General features: G+C 52.5%; 10 protein-coding genes across 10 annotated transcripts; 6 read left to right on the top strand and 4 right to left on the bottom strand.

Annotated features, from left to right (window-relative positions):
• Positions 1–296: 296 nt before the first annotated feature.
• Positions 297–2,264, bottom strand: B0H65DRAFT_445359 (uncharacterized protein; the record flags this gene model as incomplete). The annotated part of the gene is made up of 5 exons (XM_062825739.1): positions 297–416; positions 1,034–1,093; positions 1,336–1,385; positions 1,631–1,728; positions 1,804–2,264. The coding sequence occupies 5 exons, from the start codon at positions 2,262–2,264 to the stop codon at positions 297–299; spliced, it is 789 nt and encodes a 262-aa protein (XP_062678500.1).
• A 1,049-nt stretch (positions 2,265–3,313) lies between these two features.
• B0H65DRAFT_432245 (heterokaryon incompatibility protein-domain-containing protein) lies at positions 3,314–6,337 on the bottom strand (the record flags this gene model as incomplete). Its single annotated transcript, XM_062824990.1, has 4 exons — positions 3,314–4,057; positions 4,106–4,572; positions 4,624–5,627; positions 5,673–6,337. The coding sequence occupies 4 exons, from the start codon at positions 6,335–6,337 to the stop codon at positions 3,314–3,316; spliced, it is 2,880 nt and encodes a 959-aa protein (XP_062678499.1).
• Positions 6,338–7,234: 897 nt separating this feature from the next.
• Positions 7,235–8,988, top strand: B0H65DRAFT_560390 (uncharacterized protein; the record flags this gene model as incomplete). Its single annotated transcript, XM_062830146.1, has 5 exons — positions 7,235–7,792; positions 7,865–7,883; positions 7,926–8,062; positions 8,095–8,285; positions 8,733–8,988. 5 exons carry the CDS (start codon positions 7,235–7,237, stop codon positions 8,986–8,988), a joined length of 1,161 nt encoding a protein of 386 aa, XP_062678498.1.
• Positions 8,989–10,485: 1,497 nt separating this feature from the next.
• B0H65DRAFT_511390 (uncharacterized protein) lies at positions 10,486–11,743 on the top strand (the record flags this gene model as incomplete). Its single annotated transcript, XM_062828480.1, is given in 4 exon segments — positions 10,486–10,508; positions 10,582–11,372; positions 11,382–11,442; positions 11,530–11,743. Coding segments are annotated over 4 exon segments (1,089 nt in total).
• A 297-nt stretch (positions 11,744–12,040) lies between these two features.
• Positions 12,041–14,095, top strand: B0H65DRAFT_290991 (PI31 proteasome regulator N-terminal-domain-containing protein). The gene is made up of 2 exons (XM_062823013.1): positions 12,041–13,607; positions 13,707–14,095. Exons 1-2 carry the CDS (start codon positions 12,497–12,499, stop codon positions 13,736–13,738), a joined length of 1,143 nt encoding a protein of 380 aa, XP_062678496.1. The 5' UTR covers positions 12,041–12,496; the 3' UTR covers positions 13,739–14,095.
• Positions 14,096–15,920: 1,825 nt separating this feature from the next.
• On the top strand, positions 15,921–16,550 carry B0H65DRAFT_433889 (putative necrosis-inducing factor-domain-containing protein; the record flags this gene model as incomplete). Its single annotated transcript, XM_062825097.1, has 1 exon — positions 15,921–16,550. The coding sequence occupies one exon, from the start codon at positions 15,921–15,923 to the stop codon at positions 16,548–16,550; it is 630 nt and encodes a 209-aa protein (XP_062678495.1).
• A 413-nt stretch (positions 16,551–16,963) lies between these two features.
• B0H65DRAFT_290973 (DNA-binding protein) lies at positions 16,964–18,130 on the bottom strand. The gene is made up of 2 exons (XM_062823012.1): positions 17,314–18,130; positions 16,964–17,251 (listed from the first exon to the last, which is right to left on the bottom strand). Exons 1-2 carry the CDS (start codon positions 18,025–18,027, stop codon positions 17,072–17,074), a joined length of 894 nt encoding a protein of 297 aa, XP_062678494.1. The 5' UTR covers positions 18,028–18,130; the 3' UTR covers positions 16,964–17,071.
• A 222-nt stretch (positions 18,131–18,352) lies between these two features.
• On the top strand, positions 18,353–18,868 carry B0H65DRAFT_290953 (uncharacterized protein). Its single transcript, XM_062823010.1, has one exon. It carries the CDS (start codon positions 18,422–18,424, stop codon positions 18,782–18,784), a length of 363 nt encoding a protein of 120 aa, XP_062678493.1. The 5' UTR covers positions 18,353–18,421; the 3' UTR covers positions 18,785–18,868.
• B0H65DRAFT_290954 (armadillo-type protein) lies at positions 18,869–22,490 on the top strand. The gene is made up of 4 exons (XM_062823011.1): positions 18,869–20,959; positions 21,015–21,592; positions 21,648–21,769; positions 21,842–22,490. Exons 1-4 carry the CDS (start codon positions 18,953–18,955, stop codon positions 22,237–22,239), a joined length of 3,105 nt encoding a protein of 1,034 aa, XP_062678492.1. The 5' UTR covers positions 18,869–18,952; the 3' UTR covers positions 22,240–22,490.
• An 810-nt stretch (positions 22,491–23,300) lies between these two features.
• Positions 23,301–25,509, bottom strand: B0H65DRAFT_580153 (Alpha/Beta hydrolase protein; the record flags this gene model as incomplete). Its single annotated transcript, XM_062830787.1, has 3 exons — positions 23,301–23,975; positions 24,087–24,220; positions 24,304–25,509. 3 exons carry the CDS (start codon positions 25,507–25,509, stop codon positions 23,525–23,527), a joined length of 1,791 nt encoding a protein of 596 aa, XP_062678491.1. The 3' UTR covers positions 23,301–23,524.
• Between the last annotated feature and the right edge of the window lie 380 nt (positions 25,510–25,889).

The raw sequence follows: 25,889 nt of genomic DNA, 5'->3' as shown, positions 1-25,889 counted from the left end.
CCCCGAGCGGCCGACCCCCACGGCAGCGACCACTCACGGTGTTGGCCGACATTGGGTGAAAATCACAAGCCCCCTTTTTGAACCCTAACCCTTCACTTTTCAGAGTGAACCCAAGAACGACATTTCCTCCAAGTCCTCAACAGCAGTGGTCATTTTCCACCAAACACTGCACTCAACCATCAGCACCGTGAACTGAGACCGTTTGCCCTTGTTCCACCGCACTCCCTTTGACAAAGCAAGTGAACAAAAGGAAACTCGTCACAAAAATAAATAAATAAAATTCCTCGTTGCCAGCCTTAAACTCCGCCTTTGACTGAACAGGAGCTACCCAATTCCTCCTCCGCTGCACCTCTCAATTCCCAATCCTCACCCAGATGCAACTCCTTCAGTTCTTGCGGACATCCACCACAAACTCCCTAGTAGCGCATTCATTGCCTTTATTCATGTTGGCAACAAGTCTAGAAACCCAAGCCACCCGCTACATATACTCGTCGGGCCTTTGAAGCATATGTCCACTCCCCTCGCCTTCCGAGGGCTGGTCAAGGCCTGACGAGTAGAAGCTTCTTTCTCCCCAATATCTCACGAGCAGAAAAAAATAAAAATAAACCGATCAGCCCCCCGTGATGCACCAACCTCTATTCACCGACCTCTGCTCCCTATATTGACATTGACTCTGTCCTCACCATCTTTACCAGCCCAGCTGTCACATGCCAGGCCATGATCGGTCCGGGAACGCAATGACAGACAGATCCTACAACATTACCTACTTCCAGCCAGAACACACGTTAGGATACCTGACAGATTTGGGACATGACATGACAGGTATTTGTGAAGAGACCTCAATGCTCTTCTCAGATGCAACTATGTCTAACGTTTAACATTGATATCTCGCTATTCACTCCGTCGGCACCCTACCAAGTCACCAGTGTGACTTGCAATATTTTTTAAATCATTTTCCAAACATGACGGATGTTCCCCTTCCCCCAACCATGTGACTAGGTAGTCATCGTGGACCGACGCCCGACGGGCTTACTCCACCTGAAGTTAAGCCGGGCTTTTTGTGCAACTGTCCAACTGATTCTCGCTGAGGGCGCTACATACCGTAATGGTGTCATTCACATGAAAGGCCGATGCTGGCCCATATGTCTGATATCGATACTGTTACTATATTGTTTGGTTTTTTTTTTTTTAAAAAAAAAACAGCCCTATGATTACTTACCTTGGTAAGTATCTGGTGGCGCTACTGCTTTTTTCTCCCGGAATTTGGTTTTATTCGACCAATCCTGTGACTTGATCGTTCCCAAGGAATCCTGCGACTCGCATCAGCTCACTTACAGATTGGTCGAAGAAGCCCTTGCTTCTGTCAGATGGTCCCGGCCTTATAGCTGTTTGAGCAAAATCAAATCAAGTGAGAATGACGCGGTATCAATGGTGAGGCTCTAAGTCGGGTTCCGTTCATCCTGGACTCTGGAGCGAGCGCCGTTGCTTGGAAAACAGATGTTTGTATAAAGAGACCTGCTTTTATTGTCTTTACTCCCATACCGCTACTCTTTACGCTAGCCCAGCATCCGCCGATGCTCAGAGTCACTTCCCAGCCATGACCTCTTTCTTGTTGCAAGGCATCGCTGACCTGCTAATTCTGCCTGAATGGAGGGTTCGAGCAGCTGTCCAGGAAATCTTGCGGGGATTGCCTCAGGGGTTTCTATCGCCAGACTCCCATCGCACCCCCTATTAAAGAGGATTACGTATCCCGGCTACCTAGGTACACGCACAGCCTTCCAACGCTCCCCATCCTTCACCAACCTAAACTCTGGAAACTCCCCAAGCCTCCGCAACTCCCCAATCTCGACCACCATCTTCCAGCCCAGCTCATCCTCCACCACTCTCACAGACTTCACGCCACAAATCGTGCATGCCCTGGCCTCGTGCTCTCTGTAAATCTCTTCCGGTCTCAGACCAGACTCTTCACTCCATGCTCTAAGGTGTATCTGGCGAAGAGCCATCAAAATTCTTGCAGCCAGCGCTGCTGCTTCAATTTTTAGTTGTTGCTTTGATTGTTGTAGTGGTGTTTGTGGTTGTTGTTGTGCCCCTGACCCTTGCCCTGACTGTTCTCCTTGTCCTTGTCCTTGTTCCATGGAGAGTCTCTCTGTCAGCATGACCAGGTTTTCCATCATGTTGTGCTCGAAGCTACTGGGACTGGGATTTGTTGTGTTCCCGGCGGCGGTATTATGTTGAGCTGGGTCACCAGGGTTCGGGGCAGTCATGTTGGGTGGTTGCATGTTTGGTAGAGGTAGTAGTCTGTCCGGATAATCAGGTTAGTCACTGAACATAAAGGCATCGCCAGGTTTTCCGGTAATGTTTTTAGAGGTACGTACAGTGTGATCTGGGCTCCGCAGAGATAAGAACGTGAGGATCTTACGTTGCGACAAGCCTGGTGGAAAGACGTAATGTTTGGTAGGGATATAACCGGATTTCAAACGATGATGATGTTGGTAATCTTTGAGAACTGTTGGGAGAAGGATGTTGGAAAGTGGTGGATCGTCCCCCAAGCGTTTATCGGAGAAAAGGAGTGCCACCTATAAGTACTCTTCTGGACTAGAAGCGTCCCTCCCTTTGCAGAAGGCAAAGATCGGGGATGTTACGAGGCAACGGACCTTGATTCGCAACTGCATATTTACAGTATTCAATCATCTTTCAACAAAACTCGGGGTACTAGCAGCGTGATTGCCATTAACGTCGTTGCCTCTTCACATCCCAACCCAAGCCTTCGGCTGGGGAAGGCATGCTTCGAATCGCGACGATTAGTCAGGTAGCCTTCAGATTTCTCAGGTTGGCATATGGGTGGGTGCCGTTCTGCAAGCAATTGGTAATGGAGGGGAACATGCAACTCGACCAACTCCAAGGAACAAACTGCACATCAACTTGTTCGACGACATGCCCCAGCTCCATGTCTGGCTTGCTGTGCATCAGGATTGCTTGTGTTGCTTGGGTCCTCTGGAAGTGCGAGAAACGAGAGACGAGAGACGAAGTGAACCTAAATGGGAGAGATGCTTGAGCGGCGGCTTGGTTGAACGAAAGAAAGCAGAAATGACATCCCAGGCCAGGTCTCGCCAAAAGTCAGACCAGGCAATTCGAGCCCTGACGCGTAACTGAATACAATGAATTGTCTGATCGGGGTGCGCCTTCCTCACATCACAGACAGAAAGAAATGAGAGTCTTGTTGTGTGCTGAGCGTGTGGAAGGTGCAACCCACCTGGATTTTCTTCGCATGAAATCGAAAACGGCAGTAGGTAAAACCGGACAGCTCTTGCCATCAAACAAGGCACAAAACTCTCCATACTACCCTCCCATCCCTCGCCGGATTATACGCCCCCACCACCTCCGGGCCCGGGGGCGACCTGAACGTATTCAGATCCGCCAACCGACACGCAAACGCCGGTCCAACCACCGTAAACTTCCCACTTCCACTTCTCTCTTTCTCTCTCAAAATCATCGGCTGCCCAACCCCCCTAATCAAAGCAACAACGTCCCCTCTCCTCATTCCCTTGGACCCCATCCCTACAAATCCATCAGCTTGTGATAAAAACAACCTCGTCTCCCCAGCAAACCGTTCACAGACGTTACAAGTAAAATGTCTCGCCTCTGGGGTTTGTAAGACTTCGTCGATGAGTTGTTGTCGATGGTCGGGGGTGTACATGTACTCGGACTGACTACCGTTGAGGATCTCGTTCCAGACTTGGAAGTGGGCGTTGACTATGCCACGACCTTGACCGTTCTTAGGTTTAGGTGACTGCCACTCAAACGGATAGAGTGTCTTGAAGATGGCGGTGGGATTGAAATGGTAAGGCGGTGTGGATGGAGCGTAGAGCTTAATGGCGGATAGCCAGGCGTCGATGGTGGTGAGGGAGGTGCGGAGGAGATGATGATGATGGGAGGAAGATGGGAAATGTTCCTGGGAAGGGAGAGACCCGAAGTCGCTACTGCCGATTGGGTAAGAGACGTAGGTTATGCGGCAGAGAATGACGGCTTGGACCATGAGGGCCCTGTCATTTTGTCTCTGGTCGACCCAACACAGCCGCCAGTCCGGAGATTGAGAACCAAGGACAGGGGCAAAGGCAGGGGCAGGGGCAGGTAATGAGGGAGAAGTCCCCAATTGTATCCGCTGATATATCGCCTCGTCGTAGTCACCCCAGTGTTTTTTGCGTAGTTGACTCCAGTTGGGTACCCAACTCGGTGCTCCCTCCAGTTCCCTTTCCATTTCTGCTCCCCTTCTTGTTGCCTCGCTGATCCCATCAATATCCACCAGCAATGCAATCAGCGCCGGCTCCCTCCTCAACAACCCAACAAACAACTCATGATACACCTCTCTCAGACTCTTCTTGTAATCCACTGGCTTCAGGAAAATTCCCAGCCGTTCCAAAACACCCATCATGGCAAAGCTCTTATCCTTTGCCTCCGTCGCGTTCCGCTCCCTTCGCGCTCTGACAACAGCCACCAGCGCATTTCTTGCCTCATATTCCTCCTCTTTTTCATTCACCTCCCTCTCGGACAGTGGGGTAAAAGACCAAATCACTGGCTTCCCCTAGCTCAGGATTAAGATGTGGATGAAAGCCAAGCCGCTACAGCAGGAGAGAAAGATGAGGATAATGTACGGGATCGCGAGAAAAGCGGGCCAGGAAGGTAAAAAGGGAGGAGTGTGAGAGCGTGTGGCGTTGATACGAGAGAGGCGGTTGGCTAGGGAGGCGAAGAGGGTGAAGGGGGAGAGGAAAAAAGCGAGGATTAAGGGGCGGAGAAGGAGGGACCAGAGGCGGGAGGAGGGGAGGAGGTGGGCGGTGGTGTAGTTGTGAATAGTTGTTGTTGCTGTTGTAGTGGTGGTAGTGGTGGGTATTCCGGTTTGGCAGTGAGTATCGGAATGGATTTGGGTGGTCCGGGATGAAGGCGAAGAAGAAGAAGGGATCGCGCGAAAGACGCGGCCATTCCAAGTCATGGGGCGGTCGACTGTACGCCAGACGCGCAGGAGGGCTTGCCATGTTTTGACGACTTGGGAGTTTGCGGGGGAAGGGCCGGGGAAGCGGAAGTGGGGAGAGAGAATGTCCATTTTGAAGAGCGTGGGCACGTCGTTGGCTGAGTGGATGTCGTTATTGAGGGGGTTGAAGCGTTGAAAGCCACGGATCAGGAAGGTTGGTTTGAGGCAGGAGAGACAGTCTAGCCCTTGCTGGAGCTCTGTCCAGGTGATGGACTCGTTGCCGCAGAGGATGATGGGGTTGCTGGCGAGGATGATCTCTTGGAATGTCCAGGCGCGGTGTAGCCATTCTCGATCCAGGAGATATTCGAGGTCGTTGGGTTCGAGGAGATCTGGGGAAAGGGGCATAAAGCAGCCGCAGCACATAAAGAAGAATGCTTTGATTTGCGCAAACATTTCGCGGAGCCAGAGGCGGGAAAAGATTCTGGCGAGCGAAAGAGAGGAAAGGAGGATATCTTGAAAGATGGTACGCGGACCTTGGCCTTGCTGCTTCAGATGCATGGAGGAGTCGATCCAAGGCATACCTGGAGGTGTCGCTCTGAGTTTGGCTGCTCGCTTCAAGCCGACGATGGCTCTTTTGACCTTTCTGTCGCCTTTAGAGTCACTCTCGTGTCGAGTTGGAGACGAATTTGGCGAAATGTTTGGACACGCAGGACCTAACCAAACCCATACCTTGGAAGCCCAAGTATACACCTCGCCCATCAGGGCGATCTGTTCGGGCATTTCCCGCTCGTCTTGCTGGTTGATGCATATGGCGTCCACCCAGATCGCGAGCACCGGCGCCTTTGCTTCCCTGCTTTCATTCGTGCTTCCGCTGCTTCGAATTTCAGAACTGCAACTGTGCAACTTCCGCAAAGAAACCAGTGCATCTCGACAGTTTCTGGGTATCGGTATTTTGCATATCCCGCTGCCTTCATGCCCACCACTACCATCACACCGAATTGTGATGAAATTTTCATCAGAAGGGAGCCCCCAGACATTGGATAGGGCCGTGAAATCAGGACAAGTAGCGAAGTTAATTGTGCGGAGAGTGCCGGTTAGGGGTTGCTGCTCCTGAGCGAAGGATGGTCTTGATGTCGAATCGTCTATGAAAGACGGAGGTAGTGGGTCAAGGTCGAGAACACGAATAGCCTTGATGCGTGAGGGATATTTTGGAATGGGGAAATTTGAGTAAAGCTGTTGGGGAGTGTAGTGATGCTGGATATAAGGGGCCGATGTTTCGTGGATGGTGAGGGTGCTGGAGAGATGGTGATATGTTTTTGAAGGGAAAGCGATTGGTTGGAGCTCTATCCCAACATCTTGATGAGATGACATGATTGTTCTTGCCATTTGATGTTTTGCTAGATATTAAAGATTTCAGACCTGGTGGGCTTGATATCCCAAACCAAGCCGGCGGTGGCATAGGGTGGTGAGAGGTGAAGTGTCGATTTGGATAGGGCCAGGTAACCTTACCAGGTCGTTTTTCCTATCCATCTCACAGATGGAGAACATCCACGGACCCCCTTCATCAAATACAGAAGCTGTTTACACGGGGCTGAGATGTTATGGTGTTGAGCCAAGATGACCATCTACCGCGCCTTCCCCTGGCAGCGTGTCATGTTGCTGGGCGCTTACAGGCTTGGCCGCTTACAGGCGCTTACCTCGTCGTTCCCACAACATACCTTACCCTCCTGTTATTGAGAGCCTCATTCTTCTAATTGAGTCAATGGGTATACTTCATCCTAGTACCGGACCTGTCGAAGACTGGGGTGGTTTGTACTCTGGTATCATCGTCTGGGCTTGACGCCAGCGGATGGGCAACAACCAGGACCAGCCAATGAAGCGAGTGACGACAAGAAAACAGTTGTGCAGAAAGAGATGGTCATTGAACTTTTTAATTCTGAGAACGAGCATTTTTATGACAGAGAGAGTCACGGTGTTGGGGCAATGTTGCGTGGGATGTGAAAACAACTTCTGCGGCAGGCTATGCGTCAGTTTTGCCTGCCGCCAATGTGCATTTACCCATGCCTGCCGTTTGCTGACAGTCTATTTGTGTAACACAGGAGAACCATTGGATCATATCTGCTTAGTAACACAATGATGCCCAATGGGAAGGAAGTCTGACGGTGTTGAGGAAGGAACATCTTCCTCTGGACTCAACTACGCGCCTTCCTTCAAGTTTGATACTTTGTGAAAACTCTGCTTAGGTCACATCTCCTAGAGGACTCAGACATGGAGACAACCGCCGACTCCCTCCACCGGCAGCTCCGACTGACCACGCCCAAGATCACGAGTCTCATCCAGAACGTCCACCGTGAGATCTCATGTCTTGACTCATTCTCCGAGATCCGCCAACGTTTCACCCACACCGGCTTTGTGCGCCTTTCCGACCTGGACCGCTACCTCGTTCAGGCCGTCCTCCTCACCCCCAGCCCCTACATTGACGTGTCCAAAGACAACGAACAAGAGATTGATGAGATCAGCCGTCTCTTGTTTCTCAGGTGGTCATGGGCGGATGCGGTTCTCCGCCATGTCCTGGCCCAATTGCTTCATCCGGGATGCGTCGTCGCCGATACTGGAAAAGTTGATGAACTTTCTGAAGAACTCAGCGTACGCCATGATGGGATGTTCCCTGGTGATATACGAGAGAGGAGAGTGGAAAAGATGATCTCTGATGAGCTGAACGGAGACTTCTTTGAAAGAATGAGGACAGATCCATGGAAACTCGGTCGAGAGTTGGCCGACATTGCTGTCGCTCCGCATCCGGACGATATTCCGATTTGGAGGCTGGTGGCTCGCTAAGTGGCAGACAGATACCGTCCTTTGCTTCGCTGGCCAGGCGTACACTTTGCAGCTGCCAAGACTGGGTTCTACGAGGACGGTCGATGAGACCTATTCGAGTATCCTTTCTATGAATATGAAGAGGGGTGGAGTGAATCCTTCTCCGTCGTCCCATCCGAAACATCTTCAGAAGAATCGCGTACAGAGTCACCCAAAAATGGCCAAACTGAGCTGGAAAGGGACCTTCGCGCTGTTTTTGATGCTTCGGACGTTTGGGACGTTTGGACTCTGTGCCGCATGTGGTATGCGAGGAGGCCCTTTGGGGTGTTGACCAAGAGCCAGGCACTAAAAGAGACTTTGCGTACTTGGAAAGTCTGGAAATGTTCAACAACCACTGGATACGCAAGACACAAAAGGTGGCAGCGCCTGCAAGGAATCTGTGGGATTCCGACAACGAGTTTCTGCAGCGAAGACATACCCAAGGCTCTCTAGAGGTATGTATGTAGGATGGTTCCCTCATTTGGAAGAAAAGTATGACCATGATCAGTTCAATACGAATGCTAATCTGGTCCCGCGAGAAGAACCATTCAAGGCACGGAGAGGTAAGGACCCTCTTTATGCTACCATGTCTCACTTTCGTCGCTTTCCTCTTTGGCTGACTACCTCCATTCAGCATGACCAGCTACTAAAATCGTACCTTGCCCTGAGAAGCTATGCTCCAATTCGGGAACCGAAAGAGTGGTTCTTCTTTGCTTCGTACGGCAATTACGAGTTTTGGAACATCACAGACCAGAATATTGTGTCAGGACTTCTCGAAAATGCAAATCTCGACCCACAAAGTCAAACTTGGGACCTCGTCTGCATGGCAGAGTCAAAAAGAGACCAGAAGTACAGGGTCTCCAACCTCACTCACATCTTGCACACCATCTACCTGACCGACGATATGCAGGGACACTTTTTCGTTGGATATGAACTCCCTGGACTTTGCCATCCGTCCGACTGCCAAGCAGCTGTCGAAGAAAGTGAAAGCTCGGAAGAGGGCACGAAACGAGAGAAAAGGTACCAACCGGAACACTACAAGTGGAATCACCGGGGTGGCAACCTCGTATTTAATCGGCGCAAGCTGGAGGACACGGATTTGTGTCAGAACTTGGACAAGGCCTGGTCAGATTGGGTATGCCACTTTGCCACCTCATCTCCATTAAAGCTCTCTACTCCGTGGCTAATAACGTTATCCGACAGAATGACTGTTTCCTCATCCGCGGTCTTGACTATGACGATGACCTAAACCTGATTGACCGATATACCATATACGTCCTCGAAACACTTCCAGGCATCAAGGACCGGCAGATCAAAGCAGCCGAGCGGCAAGGTGAACACAACGGTCTTGAGACAGCAGACCGCTCTCGTCCGAATCAGCCAACAACTGTTTGAAAGTGGAAAAGGCATCAGGAGGGATTCAGAAGATGTCATAACCCGTCTCGACCTTCGTATTTCCCAAGTTCCGGCAGGCAGACAGGAAGGTGAGAGCCAAGGTGAGAGCTTACCAGTACACCACCATGGCCGCCTAGCCTTCTGGAACCAGCAGCAAAACGACAAACTGGCCGAATGAGTGATGACGGGCCAGCCAGAGGGAGTCCTCCCCATGGACCACCGCTACCCACCTACCTAGGTATGCATGTGTCAAACATGTACGACCAATTTGTATGCGGAACACAAAACACATTACATACATGGCTAAACTGCTGTGCCTCCAAGACCACCGTCTTCAATAGGTTACCGAATTGGGGTTTGGGGGGGAGGTGGTTAGGGACATTTACATGGTCACACACGCAACGTTCGTCGTTGTACACACTTCAAGAACAAACGACACATTCATAAGGGGAATAATAGTCAACGCTGTATGACAGCACACACACAAACCCTCCCTCTCTCTCTTCCCTTGGTGTGACGGTTACACGGGTACCGACAGATGCACCTTCGGTACTGGATTGTGGAACATTACAACAGTTGGGGGCTCTTAGGTTCAAGGGCAGGAGCTCGAGAGGAAAATGGAGAAGGATAGCAGAAACATTGTTGGATGATAATATGATATGTTTTGATAACCATGACCATGGTTGTAGGACAAAGGGAGGTAAACGAATGATAGCTCGTTGAATATGCCGGGAGCCATGACTTGGAATTGGGGTTTGGACAAGGCTTTTGCTCTTGGGGGGAGGAAGAGGAGTAGGATGTGAAGAAGAAGGGTACCATCGGGTAAACCTTTGAAGACCGGTGATTTAACCCCAGCTTGCAAGGGCTCATAAGCCTAGGTCCGTTTGTCAGACTTGACACTGAAGAGGAAGTTCATAACAGGGTTCATGGGATATCATTTTGGATCGAGATCCCTGGTTTCCTCCGGTCAATTGTTCATGGGAGGGTCACAGATGGGGAAAGTATAAATATGGGAAGGATTGGACGCAATACTCCTGAGCTTCGCCAGTACAAGGACCAGTAGAAGCTGCAGTACTAGCTGCTATTCTCGTTGGTCTCTACTCGTTGGAACACTCGTTTGGAAACTTTGCAAGTTTTTTGTTTGTTAGACGAATCTGTTTGTTGACATTTATTTCCCTTGTACCAATCAGCAGTCGTTTCTTTCCTTTTACACCAAGAGCTTCATCACTCACGTACCTTGACGCTGTCAGGGAAAAAAGCCCACCACCATGTCCAGCGACAGCGAAGACTCGTAAGTCCTCCTTCAATCTTCCCACAACTCACAACTGCCTCTATGATGTTAACAGCTCCCCCCGTGTTAACAGGTCAAGCTCCCTCTCCAGCGAGGACCGCTCCCTCGTCGTCTACAACGAGTTCCTCAAAATCCAACACTCCCCCCTCCTCCAAGAGTATTCCATCTCCCGCAAAATCGCCCGCATCCTCCCGCTCCTCCCACCACTCTCCACATGGGGCGTCATCGAAATCGTCTGCTACAAGCTCGGTTCCTTCTGGGATGTCTCGCCCACGGACCCATCCTCGCCCACCACCACCTCCACCCTCCGACGGGACCACGACAAGCGCGCCATGCTCCGGCACGAAATCGCTTTCGACCTCGTCCACTTTTTGACCTCCCCCCAGCTCAACCTCGGTCACAACCTCAACCACTACGGTCCCCAAAACAACAATAACAACAACAACGCCACCCCAGAACCAGTATATCCAGGCTGGGGCTTCCCCATCCCCTCCATGCCTGGCGTCAGCCAAGTGCACCTCGTCTTCCACGACACGCCCAATTATTCGGATGACGAGAAGCGGTACCTAGTCAGCCGGTCGGATTTCTTTCACGACGAGACCGTCTTTGTTGCTGTCTTTGACAGCGACACTCCCAATGAGGAAAGGGACATCGAGGGCATTGATAGACACCAGATGCTCTGGATCGCGCCGAACCAGATGATTCCGATCATGCAGGTCAGGATCGATGGGACGAAGCAGCCGGCTGCGATACTGTGGAGGGATCAGGTTACAGATGGGTGGCATGATGGGGGGTGTCGGTTTGGTGGTGGGGAGGTTGATGGTCGGGGGCAGGGGGGGCAGGGGGGGCATGGGGGTCATGGTGGTGGGGGAGGGGGAGGAAGGAGGGGGTCGAGGGATGGGCAGGGAGGAGGAGGAGGAGGTGGTGATGGGTTGTGAGTCGTTTGTTTCCTTTGCTTGTGTTTTCTGTTGTTCTGTGTCGTCGAGTGCCCGTGGAGCTAACATTCAATCACTTCCAACAGCAGAAACCACCAGCACCAGCAGCCCCCCATCCCGGTGCCACCTCACGAGCGGCCTATGAGCACTGCCTTCCCCGGCTATAAAAAGTTCTGCTTGGATTGCCATGCCGAAGACTCAAAGTACGCTTTGAACTCATCGGCTTTGTACATCCGAGCGGATATCGTGGACCAGAATTGGCCTATTGGGTACTATAACCATCACCATCATCATCAGTAGTGTAGTCATGTCGAGTGGTTCAAAGGACGCCGGTGCGGTGATGATGGTAAAAGGAGGATTAGTGTATAACGGTAAGAGATGGTGGCGATGGATTGGTCTAGTGTGCGTATGCAATGATGTATGATTTTCAACGATGCAGTAAAATTGGCGTTTTGTGTGTTAAGGAGTGTCTTTGAGATGGACGGGAAGAGTGACGGGACCAGATCCGGATCATTAATACACTGCGATAAGATAAGCGCGATAAGATAACGCACCCTGGTGCTGATCGTCACCTCCACCGTTGTAGGGCTGAAAGGAGTGGCGTCATAAATTACAGTAAATTACAGTACATTTAACCAGATCCTTACCGAACAACAACCTCCCTCTCTCCTCACTGCCACCTCAGTTTAGGCATCTTCCAGCAACGGCGTATCTTTGCCTCATCGACTTGGACAAGTTGTCATTGCCCAACTACGTACAAGGCTCGACTCGAGTGTCACTGCAGTACGATTGACGTTGCGTCTTGCTTGCCTGCCTAAAGGTGGTGCGGGGTAACCGGGACAGGGTACATGAACTGAGCTCCCTCCCGCCGCGGATGACGTGAACTTATAACGACCTCCAAACGACTTACCAGTTACACCCAACTTCACTTCTGCAAACCACATCGACACACACCAGTCGCAAACTCAACCGCCTTCAACATCTACTTTTCTCAACTATATCGCATATCAAAGAAACCACCCACTTAATCAACAAATTACACCAACCACCACGATGGCGCCCCCATTAAGCCCCGCCACCATCCTCTCCAACATGGCCGCCGCCCTGCCCACGCACGCCAAAGACGACACGACCTCGGACCTCAGCAGCTCCCTCGACGCCGTCGCCCTCTTCGTGCACGCCGCCATGATCTCCGTGGGCTTCCGCCTGCTCGGCTTCTCCGAAGACAGCAAGCCCGAAGAACAAGCCGAGTGCCAATCCCTCGCCCCGCGCCTGCCTGGCACTTGGAACCGCAGCCTGTCCTCGCACTGCTTCGTCTACGCACACGAACAATCGTCGATGCGTTTTGTGATTCGCGTCGACCGCATGGGCTCCAAGATTGAGATCCGTGGGTTGGGGGTCGGCGACGAGCGTATTGCGCGGTTTGAAATTACGACTAGGGATTTTGTTTCGGCTGCTGCTTTGCCTATTCGGATTACTATGTCTGAAGATGGAAAGGGGGAAGAGGACCGCTCTGACCTGCCAGAGAAGTTAAAGAAGGTGTTCATCTCCGAGGAACGCATCGCCGACCTAGCATCGCTGCTCAAGGTAAACATCATCCAGCGCCTTGTTCCCGGTCTGCAAAAGGAGGGGTACCAAGAGGAGGAGAATCCCGACGACCGCGCTGCCAGACAAGATGCGGATGAAGCTGGTCGTCGCGCCGGTGGCTCTCGTAACCCTCCTCCCATGATGCCCGACCCAATGCCCCAGCCTGCTCAACCATACCCCTACCCGCACGACCTCGACCCGCCTGCCCGTCGACCGATTCCAGCCGGAGACTTCCCCCCGCCGGACTTTGAGGATGAATATGAGATCAACCGCCACCCTCGCGGCGGCCTACCGGGTCTGGTTGGCGGACCCAATCCAGGAGGAAGAAGCGATTACGGAAGAAGTGACCTATATCCAGCCGGTCTGGGACCAGATGATCCGATTAGGGGATCGTTTGCGCCGCCGCTCGGTGGACTACCAAGACCCGGAGGGAGAGGACCTGGTGGGTTTGGAACAGGTGGCATGCACCCGACTTTTGATGATCCGCTTTTCCAGGGCCCGCGAGGAGGAGACGACGAAGGAGGTTATGATGACCAAGCGCCGCCGGGGGCTAGGTGGGATCCTGTTGGTCCTGGAGGTGCGCCGAGGTTTGGGGGGAATAGACCTGGTAATGGTGGGCGCGGAGGGGGGAGGGGCTTTGGTGGAGGTGGATTTGGATTTGGAGGAGGAGGAGGAGGGTTTGGCGGTTTCGGAGGGGATATCATCTAATTGTGGGAAGTAAGCTGAAAGGACACGGTTTGTGTTCTGGGTTTATATGTCGTGCCGTGTCTTGATATTAGGGTTTGGTATGAAGGACAGGAGTCAGTCTACCTAACGAGGGATGGTCACGAAAACAAAGGCAGAGGAGAGAGATGGGAGGATGCACCTGGCGGGATACGAGTTGCGACACTGCGGGACGAAACTCTGTTATAACGATGTTGGTGTATGTATTAACATGCCAAGCGCTCAGTTGGTGAGCATTAAGTGGAACCGAGAACTGGTGTCTGGATGGAACGTGTCCATTGGTGACCGAAGGAACTTTTCAAGTTATAGTCGAGATAAATTGAACAAACATTATTAAAAATACGCGCCCCCTTCTTCCAAGGTGGAAGGCGCAGTGATCCAGTTTTCATAAAGTTACTGATTAGTGCAGAAAAAAAAAAGGAGAAAAAAAAAAGGAGAAAAAAAAAGAAAAGCAAAAAGCTCAGCAGCCCAAGCCCAAGTTGAACTCGAGGCCAGCTGCATACCTACCACGTCGGCTAATGTGAGTTGTTGGAAGGTCTGAACTTGGGGCTCTTATATGGCCTCAGTGAACGTTCTGCCGCAAAGCAGCTACAGCAAAGGTTAAGTATTTAGCTCGTCGTCCACAACATAACCACGAAGATACCACAAAACTCTCTCCCCCTCTCTCTCTCTGGTCGGCTACGGTTCGCCTCGGTTCTACAAACCTACCTGCATAGTGCAGTGTACCTAGGTACCTTGATGATGTTGTCAGTTTAAGACGAAGGAAGAACCAGATCCACCTACGCTATGTACCTCCTAGTATGAACAACTTTACCTGTTGCGTTGTCCAAGTTCGTTGCCCCTTGGCGTCATACGGACGGACCGAGGAGCCGCACTACGGTAGGTAGGGTATGTAGACTATACTGTGTTAGGTGTGTGTGGTAGGGGCGGAGTGGAGCGGGAAAAGTGCTAAAATAATGTCATGTCCACAACGGTCGACGGGACGAACCGTGACATGGATGTGCTGATGGGATGCTGTAACTTCCGTTGACGATCAGATGTGTAATATTGCCTCCGCCCATCTTGCATCTAGGGTCTACTGTCCCATCATGTTCTGGCGAGTTGACGACTACGTAGGGAAGGTAGAAGCAGGGAAGTTAGGGTGATTCGGGTCCTGTTGCTTTGCTAGGTAGGTTGCAAGGTTCGACATCCTTATAGGGCTGCGTGCGGACAGGAAACACATAATTGCGGAGATTGCAATTCCCTGGGCGCGGTATTATCCTACCATAGCAGATAGAGTGAAGACTTGGTTGATAGTGATACTGGCGGCTACACCGACACTGCTAGAGTGATTCTCCCTTACTACTTCTTTCACTCAGTTCCGCACTATGTATTCACAGGCTCTGCTCGCTATCTCTTGAAGAGTGTTTCCGATTTCCAAGTTAGATTGAAGGTTGAAGTAGTTACATCAAAAGGCGGTGGTTGAAATTACCTAGTTGGTTGAGCAAACACAAGGTTACTACTGAGGCTGAAAAGACTTTGCATTGCGAAACTGGAATGTAACAGAAACTTTCACAAGGCGTACAAACGCGGGGAACTCTACTGTTCCCGCGATGGAAGGAAGAGCTGTGGTCAATGGAATGGGTGGAATTGAGCAACTGCATAAGTAAAGAAAAGGAATGTGATGGCTGCTGATCTAGAAGCCTGGTGGGGTTTATAGACAGGGTTATGATTTAAAATAGTTGAATCGAAGAGATGGGAAAGTAGTATCGTTACACAAATACAACTAGCCACTTGGCAGCTGACGCTGTACGACTGTATGAGTTATGTAGGTCAAGCTGTTAACAGCCTTCAGGCTAGATGCCCTCACCATTCTCTCCGCTGCGGTACCATGGTTCCTCAGACGCTTGCATCACCCATGGGTAGAGTATGGCCCGGGAGGCAGGAACACATGGAGACAACTTCGGCCGGGTTGACTGAGCCTCAATCGTGAGCTGAGGCCATGGGATACTGGCCAGAGAAGTATAATAAGCGTCAAAATCCTCTTCCAAAATCATCCTTTGTGTTCCCTCACCCTCAACCTCATCCGCGTCCATCTACCTTCAGGACCACTTCAGTCATCCTCCAAACCAGTCAGCGTTCACCAGAAAACCCAACAGTCTTCAAGACCACACCCCAAGTCATCAACATGCGCGCCTCCACCATCCTCTTCGGCCTCACTGCCACCATCTTCGCCTCCGCGGCTGTCATTCCCAAGGAAGCTGCCACCGTCAAGACCGCCGTCTCCCCCGATGGTTACGTCTACAACGTCGAGACCGAGGCCTACATCGAGGACACTATCACCACCGCCGACGGAATCACGCACACCGTCCTCGTCCACCCCGCCTTCAAGCGCTCCGTTGATGAGCACGGAACATCTCACAACCCCAACAAGAGTAAGCGTCTCCAATACACCGCGGGAGGTGCGGACCAGTGCGATCACAGCACCTTGGTCAACAAGACTAGCGGCGCCTCCCCTACCACTGGCGATTGCGGGGCCGTCCGTGACTACTACCGCAGAGACAACGGCCACTTTGAGGCGTCGGCTCTACTGGACCTGCTCGGTAGTGAATGGTGCAGGCTTGTCATCACGGGCACGTGTGTATTTGGTATCAAGAGCATGAACGTCGGCGGTACGAAGGTCGGCAGTAGCAATATCGCGGACCTGGTCGAGGTCTCCATCAACACGTACCAGTCGGGCGGCAGGATTGGTGCTGAGGGGGTAACAACTTGCACCGGCTGGAGGGCCACGACTCAGTGGGCTATCTTCCACTCCTAGGTGGCCTTCAGGGTGAGGGCCTGAGATCAGATGCCAGTCATGTTTTTGTTCCGTTTTTTCTTTCTGATAGGGATGGTTTGGATAGCGATGGATATGAGGACGAGAGGGCGGTTTGTTGCTACGTAGCGAGGACCCTGAAAGCTGTCTCTAAAGGCAGGGGTAGAAAAGTGGAAGCAAACAACCAGTGAGCTCGCTAAAGCTCGAGGTAGTCCGTCAATAACAATGCTTTGCAACCCAAACCAGCTTTGCCAGTACCTCATGTTGCTGTTGAAGAATGGCGATTCCACAGCCACTGTGATGCGCATTGATTGTGTTGAATGGAAAAAGGTGGATTCTGTGAGGCTCGGTGAGGGGTGTCTCCTGTTGAGCGCAAGATGATGGTCATGCAGGCGGTTCTGTTGGCTTCTCCCCCTGTGCGGTGCCTGGCCAGAATACCGTCGAGGGGAATATTTGCGACAACATCACCATGAACCAAGATCAAGTCACCCAGGATCAGACTGTGCTTGTGACAATCATCCTGCCTACTCCTTCAACAATTCTTTCGCCTTGCCTTCTTCGACCCAACACTCGAAGAACAAGGCACCTGCCTCGACAGAGCGGATTGGTGTTGTCTTGACACCTCCCACGTCTGCGCCTGGTTCCGGTCTTGAGCGAGAGGCGGGCTGAAGATTGGGTTCGGAGGGAATCCAGGCTTGGGGATGCTAATTCAGAACCAGACGTCAGCGTAAACCGCTTAGTCGGCCAAGGGAGACGGTCAACCTACCCCAATGGGCGCAAGGGCATCGTCTCGCAATTCCACGGCCACGGTAAAGGTACATCCCTCGGGCAAGGCATCCATCTTCTCGGCAGCATACGCCGTCCGTCGTAGTGCACCGCGTAACTGCTCGTCGAGATCAGGCCAGCTCACTGTCTGAGCGGTGGGGAAATAGTACTCGTCGTCTCGACTGTCTTCGTTTCTGTACTCCTTTGCGAGGGCTCTTTCAAAGTCTCGCATTGGCTTGGCACCTCCGGGCCACGCTGGGAATCGGCTGACGTCAAACATCCAGCGTTCAAGAACCGAGCCTGGTGGAATGCTCTGAGATGATGCTGATTGTGTCGGATCAGACGACTGTGTTGTTTCGAAGGGGGAGTGAATCACGACGGCGATGCGCGATACACGGCCCTCGGCGATTTGAGCGGCCACGGCTTTGACAGCATCGCGAATCCAAGAGCAGACTTTAGGGTGGCGGTTCTGATGCACTGGGAGGTTGTAGGCGCGAGCAGAGAGAAAGGTAGGTTGAGGGTAGATGCCACGGTAGTAGAGGATATTGTGAATGGCGACAACGAGAAAGTTGTTGAAGGATTGTAACAGGGCGATACTTGAATCATAGGGCAGTGGCTGGGAGGGGGCTTCTTCGTAGATTTCCTGATGGCGATGTTGGTGCTCTGGTCGAGACTGAAGGGGAGACGAAGGAGAGGATGGGGCAGGAGAAGACATGATTAATAATGAAACTCGTTGTACGGGGACGATGGGTGTGGTTTGTATCTGACTGATACGGGCGATATGCTTCCTCACTTGACTTTATTGACTTGAACAATGATCTTGGAAGATCAGGTTGCCTTGTAGGCCAACGGAAGGGGAGAAAGAAGAGGCTTTTTGTGAGATACAGAATCATGCAGATGAAAGGGCCAATGTTGTGGGACAATGACGGTCATTCGTTCTCATCCCCTCCCTCTCCACTTTCACTTGCCCAAAGTTGAGATGTTTCTGAACTGCGTGATGAGACGCGCGAGATTCGCGGAAGACAATGACCGCGCGGACTGGAACCTTTAACGCCAAAGCAGGTGATGAGCCCCACTATGCCCCGCACATTGAGATAGCTGGACATAATATGTGCAGGCGGCAACGGCAGCCCGGGCTTGCAATTTCAATATTCTGTAGCATTTTCACACGAACCTCGACCCTTTGGAGCCCAGCTGCTTCTCCTTCCACTCTTCCCTTCCATGATCTTCAGATAGCTTCCGCTCGCGTCCTGGACTATCACGACCTCCACCACCAGAGCCGTACTATAACGGGCGTGCTTTACCGCCTCCCGTTGTTCACTCTGCCGACAAAAACTAAGGCGCCCGTCTTAGTAGCTTGCCCTTTACATTTTCTTGGACGACAACACCCCTCCCTTCTCGACACGTGCAGTCCCCCGGGCACCTCGACATTTGCGCGCAACTCCTCGATCCCGATTTTGATCCCATCTTAGCCCGTACATCGCATACCATATACCCCGGAACGGCTACCAGGCTTATACCCCGACTAGATTTTGGAACTTCGACTGGATCGTACAGCCCTGATTCCGCTATCGATATTCACGATTTTACGCGACCACCATTCTCCCACCATCTTTTCCACAAACCCCATCTTTTATACAATGGATCAAATGGAGCAACAACTGGCGCAGCTGCTCGCCAACACGCAGCTTCCCGACGAGGGCCCTCGCAAACAGGCCGAGCTCGATCTCTCCCACGCCAAAGCAAACCCCGATTTCCCGATTGCGATCGCCCGCGTCGGTATCAACGCCTCGTTCCCCGTCAGCATTCGCCAGTCTGCCTTGACCTACCTGCGTCAGTTTATCGAGGACAACTGGAGCCCAGACGACGGCGAGGCCCCTCGTTTCCCTATTTCAGATCACTACAAGCACGAACTCAGGGAGGTGCTGCTTGCCCTCTGCCTGGGAAGCGAGGGCGACAGAAAGGTCAAGGTTGCCACCAGTCTGGTCGTCAGCAAGATTGCTCAGGCCGACTTCCCCGACAGATGGCCTACCCTGCTGCCCAGTGTTTTGGGTGTCATGCCAACCGGAACCGACGACCAGCTGCACGGTGCCTTGCGCATTCTTCAAGACCTTGTCGAGGAAAGTTTGACTGACGAGCAATTCTTCGGCACCGCACGCGAAATCATTAAGGCGTGCTACGATGTCGCCCTCAACAACGAACGCAAACAAAACCATCGTGCCCTGGCTGTCGTGGTGTTCCGTAGCTGTTTCGATCTGATGGATATGGCCAAGGATGATCACAAGAAGGAAGTCACCAGTTTCGCCCAGGAAATCTTGGCCGGCTGGCTCCCCTTCATGGAGCTTGTCATCAACTCACCACTTCCTGACCGCGAAGAGGCCGGTTCCCAGCCCCAAAGCTGGTATGGCCCCATCACACTCAAGGTCCAGGTCGTCAAGACCCTGATCAAGATCAAGACCGTTTTCCCCTCTTTGCTGCTTCCCCACAGTCCCACCTTCTTCAGTGCCGTTTGGCAAGAGTTGTCGAGACTTCAGGACGCTTACCAGGACTTGTTCATCAACAACGAAGTTCAGAGCCGCCTGGAAGACAGCGATGGTCTACCCTATACCCTCGACTTCCTGGTGCTGGACGAACTTGACTTCCTCAACCAGTGCTTGCGTGCTAGCCCTGTACAAAAGCACCTTGAGGCCGACATCAAGGCCCAACCTGACATGTCCAAGATCGATTGGGTCATGAAGCTCAACCAGTTGTTGGTCTCGTACTCCCAGGTCACACAGGAGGAGGAGGGCCTGTGGGACATTGATGTGTCTTTGTTCCTTGCCGAGGAGACCAGTGTCAGTGCTAACTACACTGCCAGAACGGCATGTGGCGATGTGGTTGTCAAGCTCGGCGAATGGCTCGGGCCCAAGGTCTTCCAAGGCCTTTATGAGGTTGCCAAGACTCTCTTTGGTAACAGCGCCAACGCCAATAACTGGCGTGAGCAAGAGGCTTCGCTGTACTTGTTCAACTGCGCCTTGAACGACTTTTTGGATTGCGAGAAGAGTGTTCCCGTCGAGGTTACTAACCCCTACGGAGAAATCATACAATACGCCGTCAACAGGCAAGATATGCCTGTCTTGTGTGCTCGAGGATTCCTGGCTGGAGCTGCGCTAAGCCAGGCCGCCGGCAGCCCGGCATATGGTCTTCTTGAGCAAACCATCAAGACTGTTGGAAGCTCTGACTCGGAGCTTGTCCAAGTCGCCTGCATCAAGGCCATGGACGGCTTCCTCAGGTCCACCCTTGAGCCGCAGTACCAAGGCCACATTCTCCAAGCTATCCAGGGCTACCTGAGTGGACTGGATCTTACCTCGTTAGAGGACTCGGACGACCTCCTAGTAACTATCGTTGAGACACTCAAGGCAGCCATTGCCGTGGACATGCGCACAGTTCTCCAACCTGATAGCACTGCTCTTGACATGCTGCTCACGCTTGGCAAGCACGGTGCCGCCAACTATCATGTAGAAATTAGCGTTTGCGAAGCGTTCGAGGAGATTGCTGAGGCCATGAAGGACGCCACTGCTTACCCAGCCTTCTGCGCCAAGGTCCTGCCATCTATCACTGGTGCTTTTGACGTGGCCAACGTCACTGGAGACGACCCGCTTATCATTGTATGTGTTTCTTCCTCCCCCTCTCGGGTATGACAGCTGTACTAACACCTCATAGCTTGCCGTCGAGCTACTGTCGATCCTTGTCGAGTTTGGCGTAGAGCCTCTCCCTGCTGGCTTCGTCGAGCACACCCTCCCTAAGCTTGCCAGGCTTCTGATGTCGTCGACAGAAGGAGAGGTTCTGCGTCCCGGCACGCAGGCCGTCAAGCATATGCTCATGCATGATCACCAACAAGTGTTTGCATGGAACGATGAAAACGGCCGTTCAGGACTCGAAGTCTGCTTGATGATTATCGACCGACTTTTGGACCCTACTATGGAGGATAATGCTGCTTCAGATGTTGGTGGTCTCGCGGCAGAGCTGGTCGAGAAAGCTGGTCCTCAGCGTCTCGGACCTTATCTTGCCCAGCTCCTCAGGGCGGTTGCCGCACGTCTACACACCGCTCAAGAAGTGGCCATCATTCAGTCGCTTATTCTTGTCTTTGCGCGCCTGTCTCTTACCGTGGAAGGCGCCCGGGATGTCGTCAACTTCTTGAGCGAGACTCCTATTGACGGCCAGAACGGACTCCAGATTGTCCTTAGCAAATGGCTCGAGAACTCGGCCATCTTCTCCGGATACGACGAGATTCGTCAGAAGTAAGCCCATTTCTATGTCTGTCTCTGAGAGCAATTACTGACTCTTCCTCTCTAGCATCATTGCCCTCTCCAAGCTGTACGAGCTTAACGATGCGCGCGTCAATGAGACACTGGTTAAGGGCGATCTCATCATCAACAACGATACCAGAATCAGAACCAGATCAAGGGCCAAGCAAAGTAAGCCGAACACTTCATCGCTCCAGTATCTCTTCCCCACCAGTTAGTTTACTAACCCATCCGTCTTCGCAGACCCCGACCAATACACCCAGATCCCCGCCCCGCTCAAGATCGTCAAGGTGCTCGTCGACGAGCTCGGCGCCACAGCCGGTAACTACTCCGGTGCGCGGTCCGCGGCCGCGGCCCAAAACGTGGAGGCCGAAGAGGAAGACGATGACGAGGATGACGAGGGCTGGGAGGATGAGCCCGATGTTCTCGATCTCGGCCTCGGCTCCACCAAGGCCGAGCTCATGGGCTGGGCCGAGGGTAACAACGCCCTGCGCGATCGCGGTGATGACGAAACCCGCCAGTACCTGGTGGAGTTCTTTGTCCGCGTTGCGACGGAGAATATCGGCAACTTCAATGATCGCTGGTATCAGCATCTGAACGAGGAAGAGAAGGAGAATCTGCGGGAACTCGGCTCTCAGTAGAGGGAGAGCGGCTTAGGCAGTGTCTGTCACCAGCGGCGCAGAAATGTGACGAGCTTCGATGTCCGAGGGACCACCATCCATGGTCTGTCAGCATACGGTGTACAAAGGTTATAGGGATGAAGGGAAGGGGTTGAAAATCGGTGGATGGACGTATAGGAAAGAGTCGCGTCGGCTGGACTTCTTCTCGTTCTTGTTAAGGAGGTTTTATTCTATTCATCATCGCTCTGCGGCGTGTTCTGTCTGTTAGCGCTGAAATATGCAGTTACTTACGACATATCAACATTACATATCATCATCATCATCATCATCACCCATCGCTATATGGAGAGAATGGATAGGTAGTGTAGACACGAAGCCAGAGAGAGAGAAGTTAGTGAGGTACCGTTTCTCAAAAGAAAACCCCAACAACAACCAAATAACCACAAGAACGCATTGTTAAGGTAACAGCCAGGGCATGGATGAGGCGAAAAGGGGAAGGACTCACCTGGCCTGAAGGGGATGGATGCCAACTGCTGCTGCACCAGTATCACATCAACACCATCATCATCATCATAACCATGTCCCCATCAAGTCTCCTCCGATCATGTCCGGGTCTCCTCCAACAATGTCCAGGTCTCCATCATCAAGTCCCAGGTTTCCTCCGATAACATCTAGGTCTCCTCCGATGAATCTGTCCATTCGGGATGCTCCGGGGCGGAACGGGATGCATCAGGGTTGCAAGGCGAAAGACGGTCGAAGTCCGAGGAGGTACGTTGAGTTCCGGGAAGCCAGGTGTAAGGCCAGTCCAAACCAGGAAGCGAGGACATGGGAGGCTGGTTGACTGAATGAAAGAGAAGGGGGCGGCATTCGAAAGAGAGGCACTCGAAAGTGTGAAAACCGTAGAGAAAGCTGGTTTTATGGATGTACCTACCTACACCCTCTCTAATCTTGATCGTGATAAGCAGGCAGAGGGATTCCTGGTTGAGTAGATGCAACCATTCGGGCAGGCGGGCGGGCGGGTGGGCGGTACCATAACGTCAAGGTTAGGTAATGAATGCTGAAAAGGTACCAAGATGTTGTGGTTTGGGGCGGATGAGGTATCTATCTTAATTGATCTAATTGACCTTGTTGCATTTCTTCATTTATTCATGCCATAAACGGACATCTAGTAACAATGTCCTCCTCACTCCCCGCTTGCTCTTTTTTCTTCGTCAATCTTCATTCCATCCATCCTTCCCATCAAACCACTTACTTAACCTTCCTTCCCCCTTCCTTTCTTTCCCTTTCTCCTTCCCCCGGGCATTCCTCAAACAACCCTCATCCCCTCCGGCTGATAAACCGCAGGACACAACCCCTCAATCCTCCTCGCATCCGCCACCCCAGCCGGTATACCCCCTACACCCCCCAGACTGATGCCCCATACATCCCCCGCCGACGCAGCAACCCCATAAATCCTAATCAACCCGTCCTCCACACTCGCATATAAAGGCCATCCCCTCTTCTTCTCCAGCCCAGCAGCCCCGTTGGCTGCAATAGCCACCCAATCATCCTGGATCGCATGGCTCGTTGCTACCTCGAGTTTTTCGTCAGCCGGCGGCGACTGCGTAGTAGAAGTTTCGGGAAAGATGTCGTAGGTACCGAAGATGAGGGGGAGTTCGGCGCCGTGGTAGGCGCCTAGAAAGGGGAGGGGCGAGACGTCGGCGAAGTTGCCGAAGTATACGTAGCGGAAGACGGGGACGGAGGCTAGGAGGCGGTTACTGTTGATGGTAAGGTTCAGTTAGAGTAGGTTCTGGCTGGGCTGCTGGGGGTGGGTGGGGTGTTGAGGGAAAAGGAAAGGGGAGGGAGGATATGGTGGTAAGCAAGCTTACGTGGCTGCTTTGAAAGCTGGGCAGAAGAAGAAGTGCAGGGTGGCTCCGAAGGCGGCGGTTTGGTTGACCGTGTTGTTCCGGTTGAGAATGACAAAGGCGAGACCATCTTGGGCATTGCTACCGAGGATTGTTGGCTGAGGAGTTGGGTCGGCTTGTTAGCCTCCCCATCTATCTGTCTGCAAACATGATCTTTCAACGGGGAAAGGGGAAAACTTACAACATTGGCGACCTGCCCCGCCACCGATTTCGCCGTATAATCCGGGAACACCGTCCTGTTATCCACCACCGGCGTAAAGAACAAAAACTTGGTGATATCCGTCCCCGCCTCCTCATTAGTAGTCTGCAAAGCCTTCTCAATGGCTTCAGCCGTGACATTGCTAGAGCGCATACACGCCAGCTCCTGGGCCGCCGTGAGGTTCCCGCAACCCACCTTGCCAGCAATACTGGTGAAACCGAGATGGGCAACATCGAAGTTTTGAGCCACCGGCGTCAGCTCGTTGCCCGAGTCCATGATGACCGCGTTCACGATCGGGTTCGTAGGGTAGGCGTATTGGAAGTAACCCACGGATACGGCACCGGCGCTTTGGCCCCAGAGGGTGATGCGTGTAGGGTCACCGCCAAAGGCGGCGATGTTGTCATGGACCCATTCTACGGCGAGTCGTTGGTCGAGCAGACCGACGTTCTGCTCGTTTTGAGGGATGCCGCGGGCGTTGGGGAAGCCGAAGATGTTGAGGCGGTAGTTGAATGTGACGACGATGTGGCTCTTTGTGCGCTGTACCCAGCCCGTGGGGATTTGGACGGGAACGTCTTGACCTCCTGTGAGGAAGGCACCGCCGTAGACGAAGATGATGACGGGGAGACTGTCGTTGGTGGTAGCTGGCGGGGCCCAGATGCTGAGAGTTAGGCAGTCCTCGCTGATATCGGGGCTGGTGGTGTTGAGACCCTGGAGGTTGTACTCATTCACGTCCTGGGTGAAGATGGATGGGGGGCTTGTAGCGAGGTATTGGATGCAACTTGGAGGAAGCTTCTTGGCCTCGAGTTCACCAAACGGCGCAGCAGGCTTTGGCGGGGCAAAACGAAGGTTTCCAACTGGGGGTTGGGCAAAAGGGATTCCCAGAAACTGGCGTACACATGGATCTTCGGTACTGTTGACGAATCCGTGAACTACGCCTCCCAGTACTGTCACTGATAGGGCAGACTGGTCCACGCAAGGAGCTGACGATGCTATCGCAGGTCCTCGAAAACCAATGCCCAAGATGGACGCTAACCAGACGTAGGATAAGCAGGCCAGTCTCATGATTCCTGGATCACAATGTGACGTGGCACAGAAGTGTGGTATCGATGAAGTGAAACGGATGAATGTGGTGTTGGCAAGGCCAGCACCAAACTCCTGCAGAACAGGCATACTGGCGAAGCCTGACATTGTAACATCAGCTTCACTGCCCCCCTAACCCCTTGTTCGAGCCGAGTCATGTAAGGACGTACATCGTGAGATCCAAGGCCAAAAGGTGCCATACAGGTAGCGTGAAGCAGTTTCGGACTGCAAGCTGATTGGTAGCGGCCACATTTTGGGGAGGGGTGCTCACTTGTTCAAACAAATATCTTGATGATGCCAGCACAGTCCTTGTTTTCGAGCGGCGGTGATCCCCAATCTGGGTCAGCTTCCAAGAGCAGACACTTTTTGGCGCCTCTGCGCAGGAACGGGTGACAGGAATACGCGTTCGGGCCAAGGAGAACAGGAGAAGCAAACTTCTATCTTCCTTGTAAATCGTTGGTGTAGTGCGGGGAGTGTGCCTGTTGCAA

This window comes from Neurospora tetraspora, assembly GCF_033439725.1.
Source record: "Neurospora tetraspora strain CBS 560.94 chromosome Unknown B0H65scaffold_7, whole genome shotgun sequence".
NCBI lineage: Eukaryota > Fungi > Ascomycota > Sordariomycetes > Sordariales > Sordariaceae > Neurospora > Neurospora tetraspora.
The sequence above is the reverse complement of the archived record's forward strand: the minus strand, read 5'-3'. Positions and strand labels throughout refer to the sequence as shown.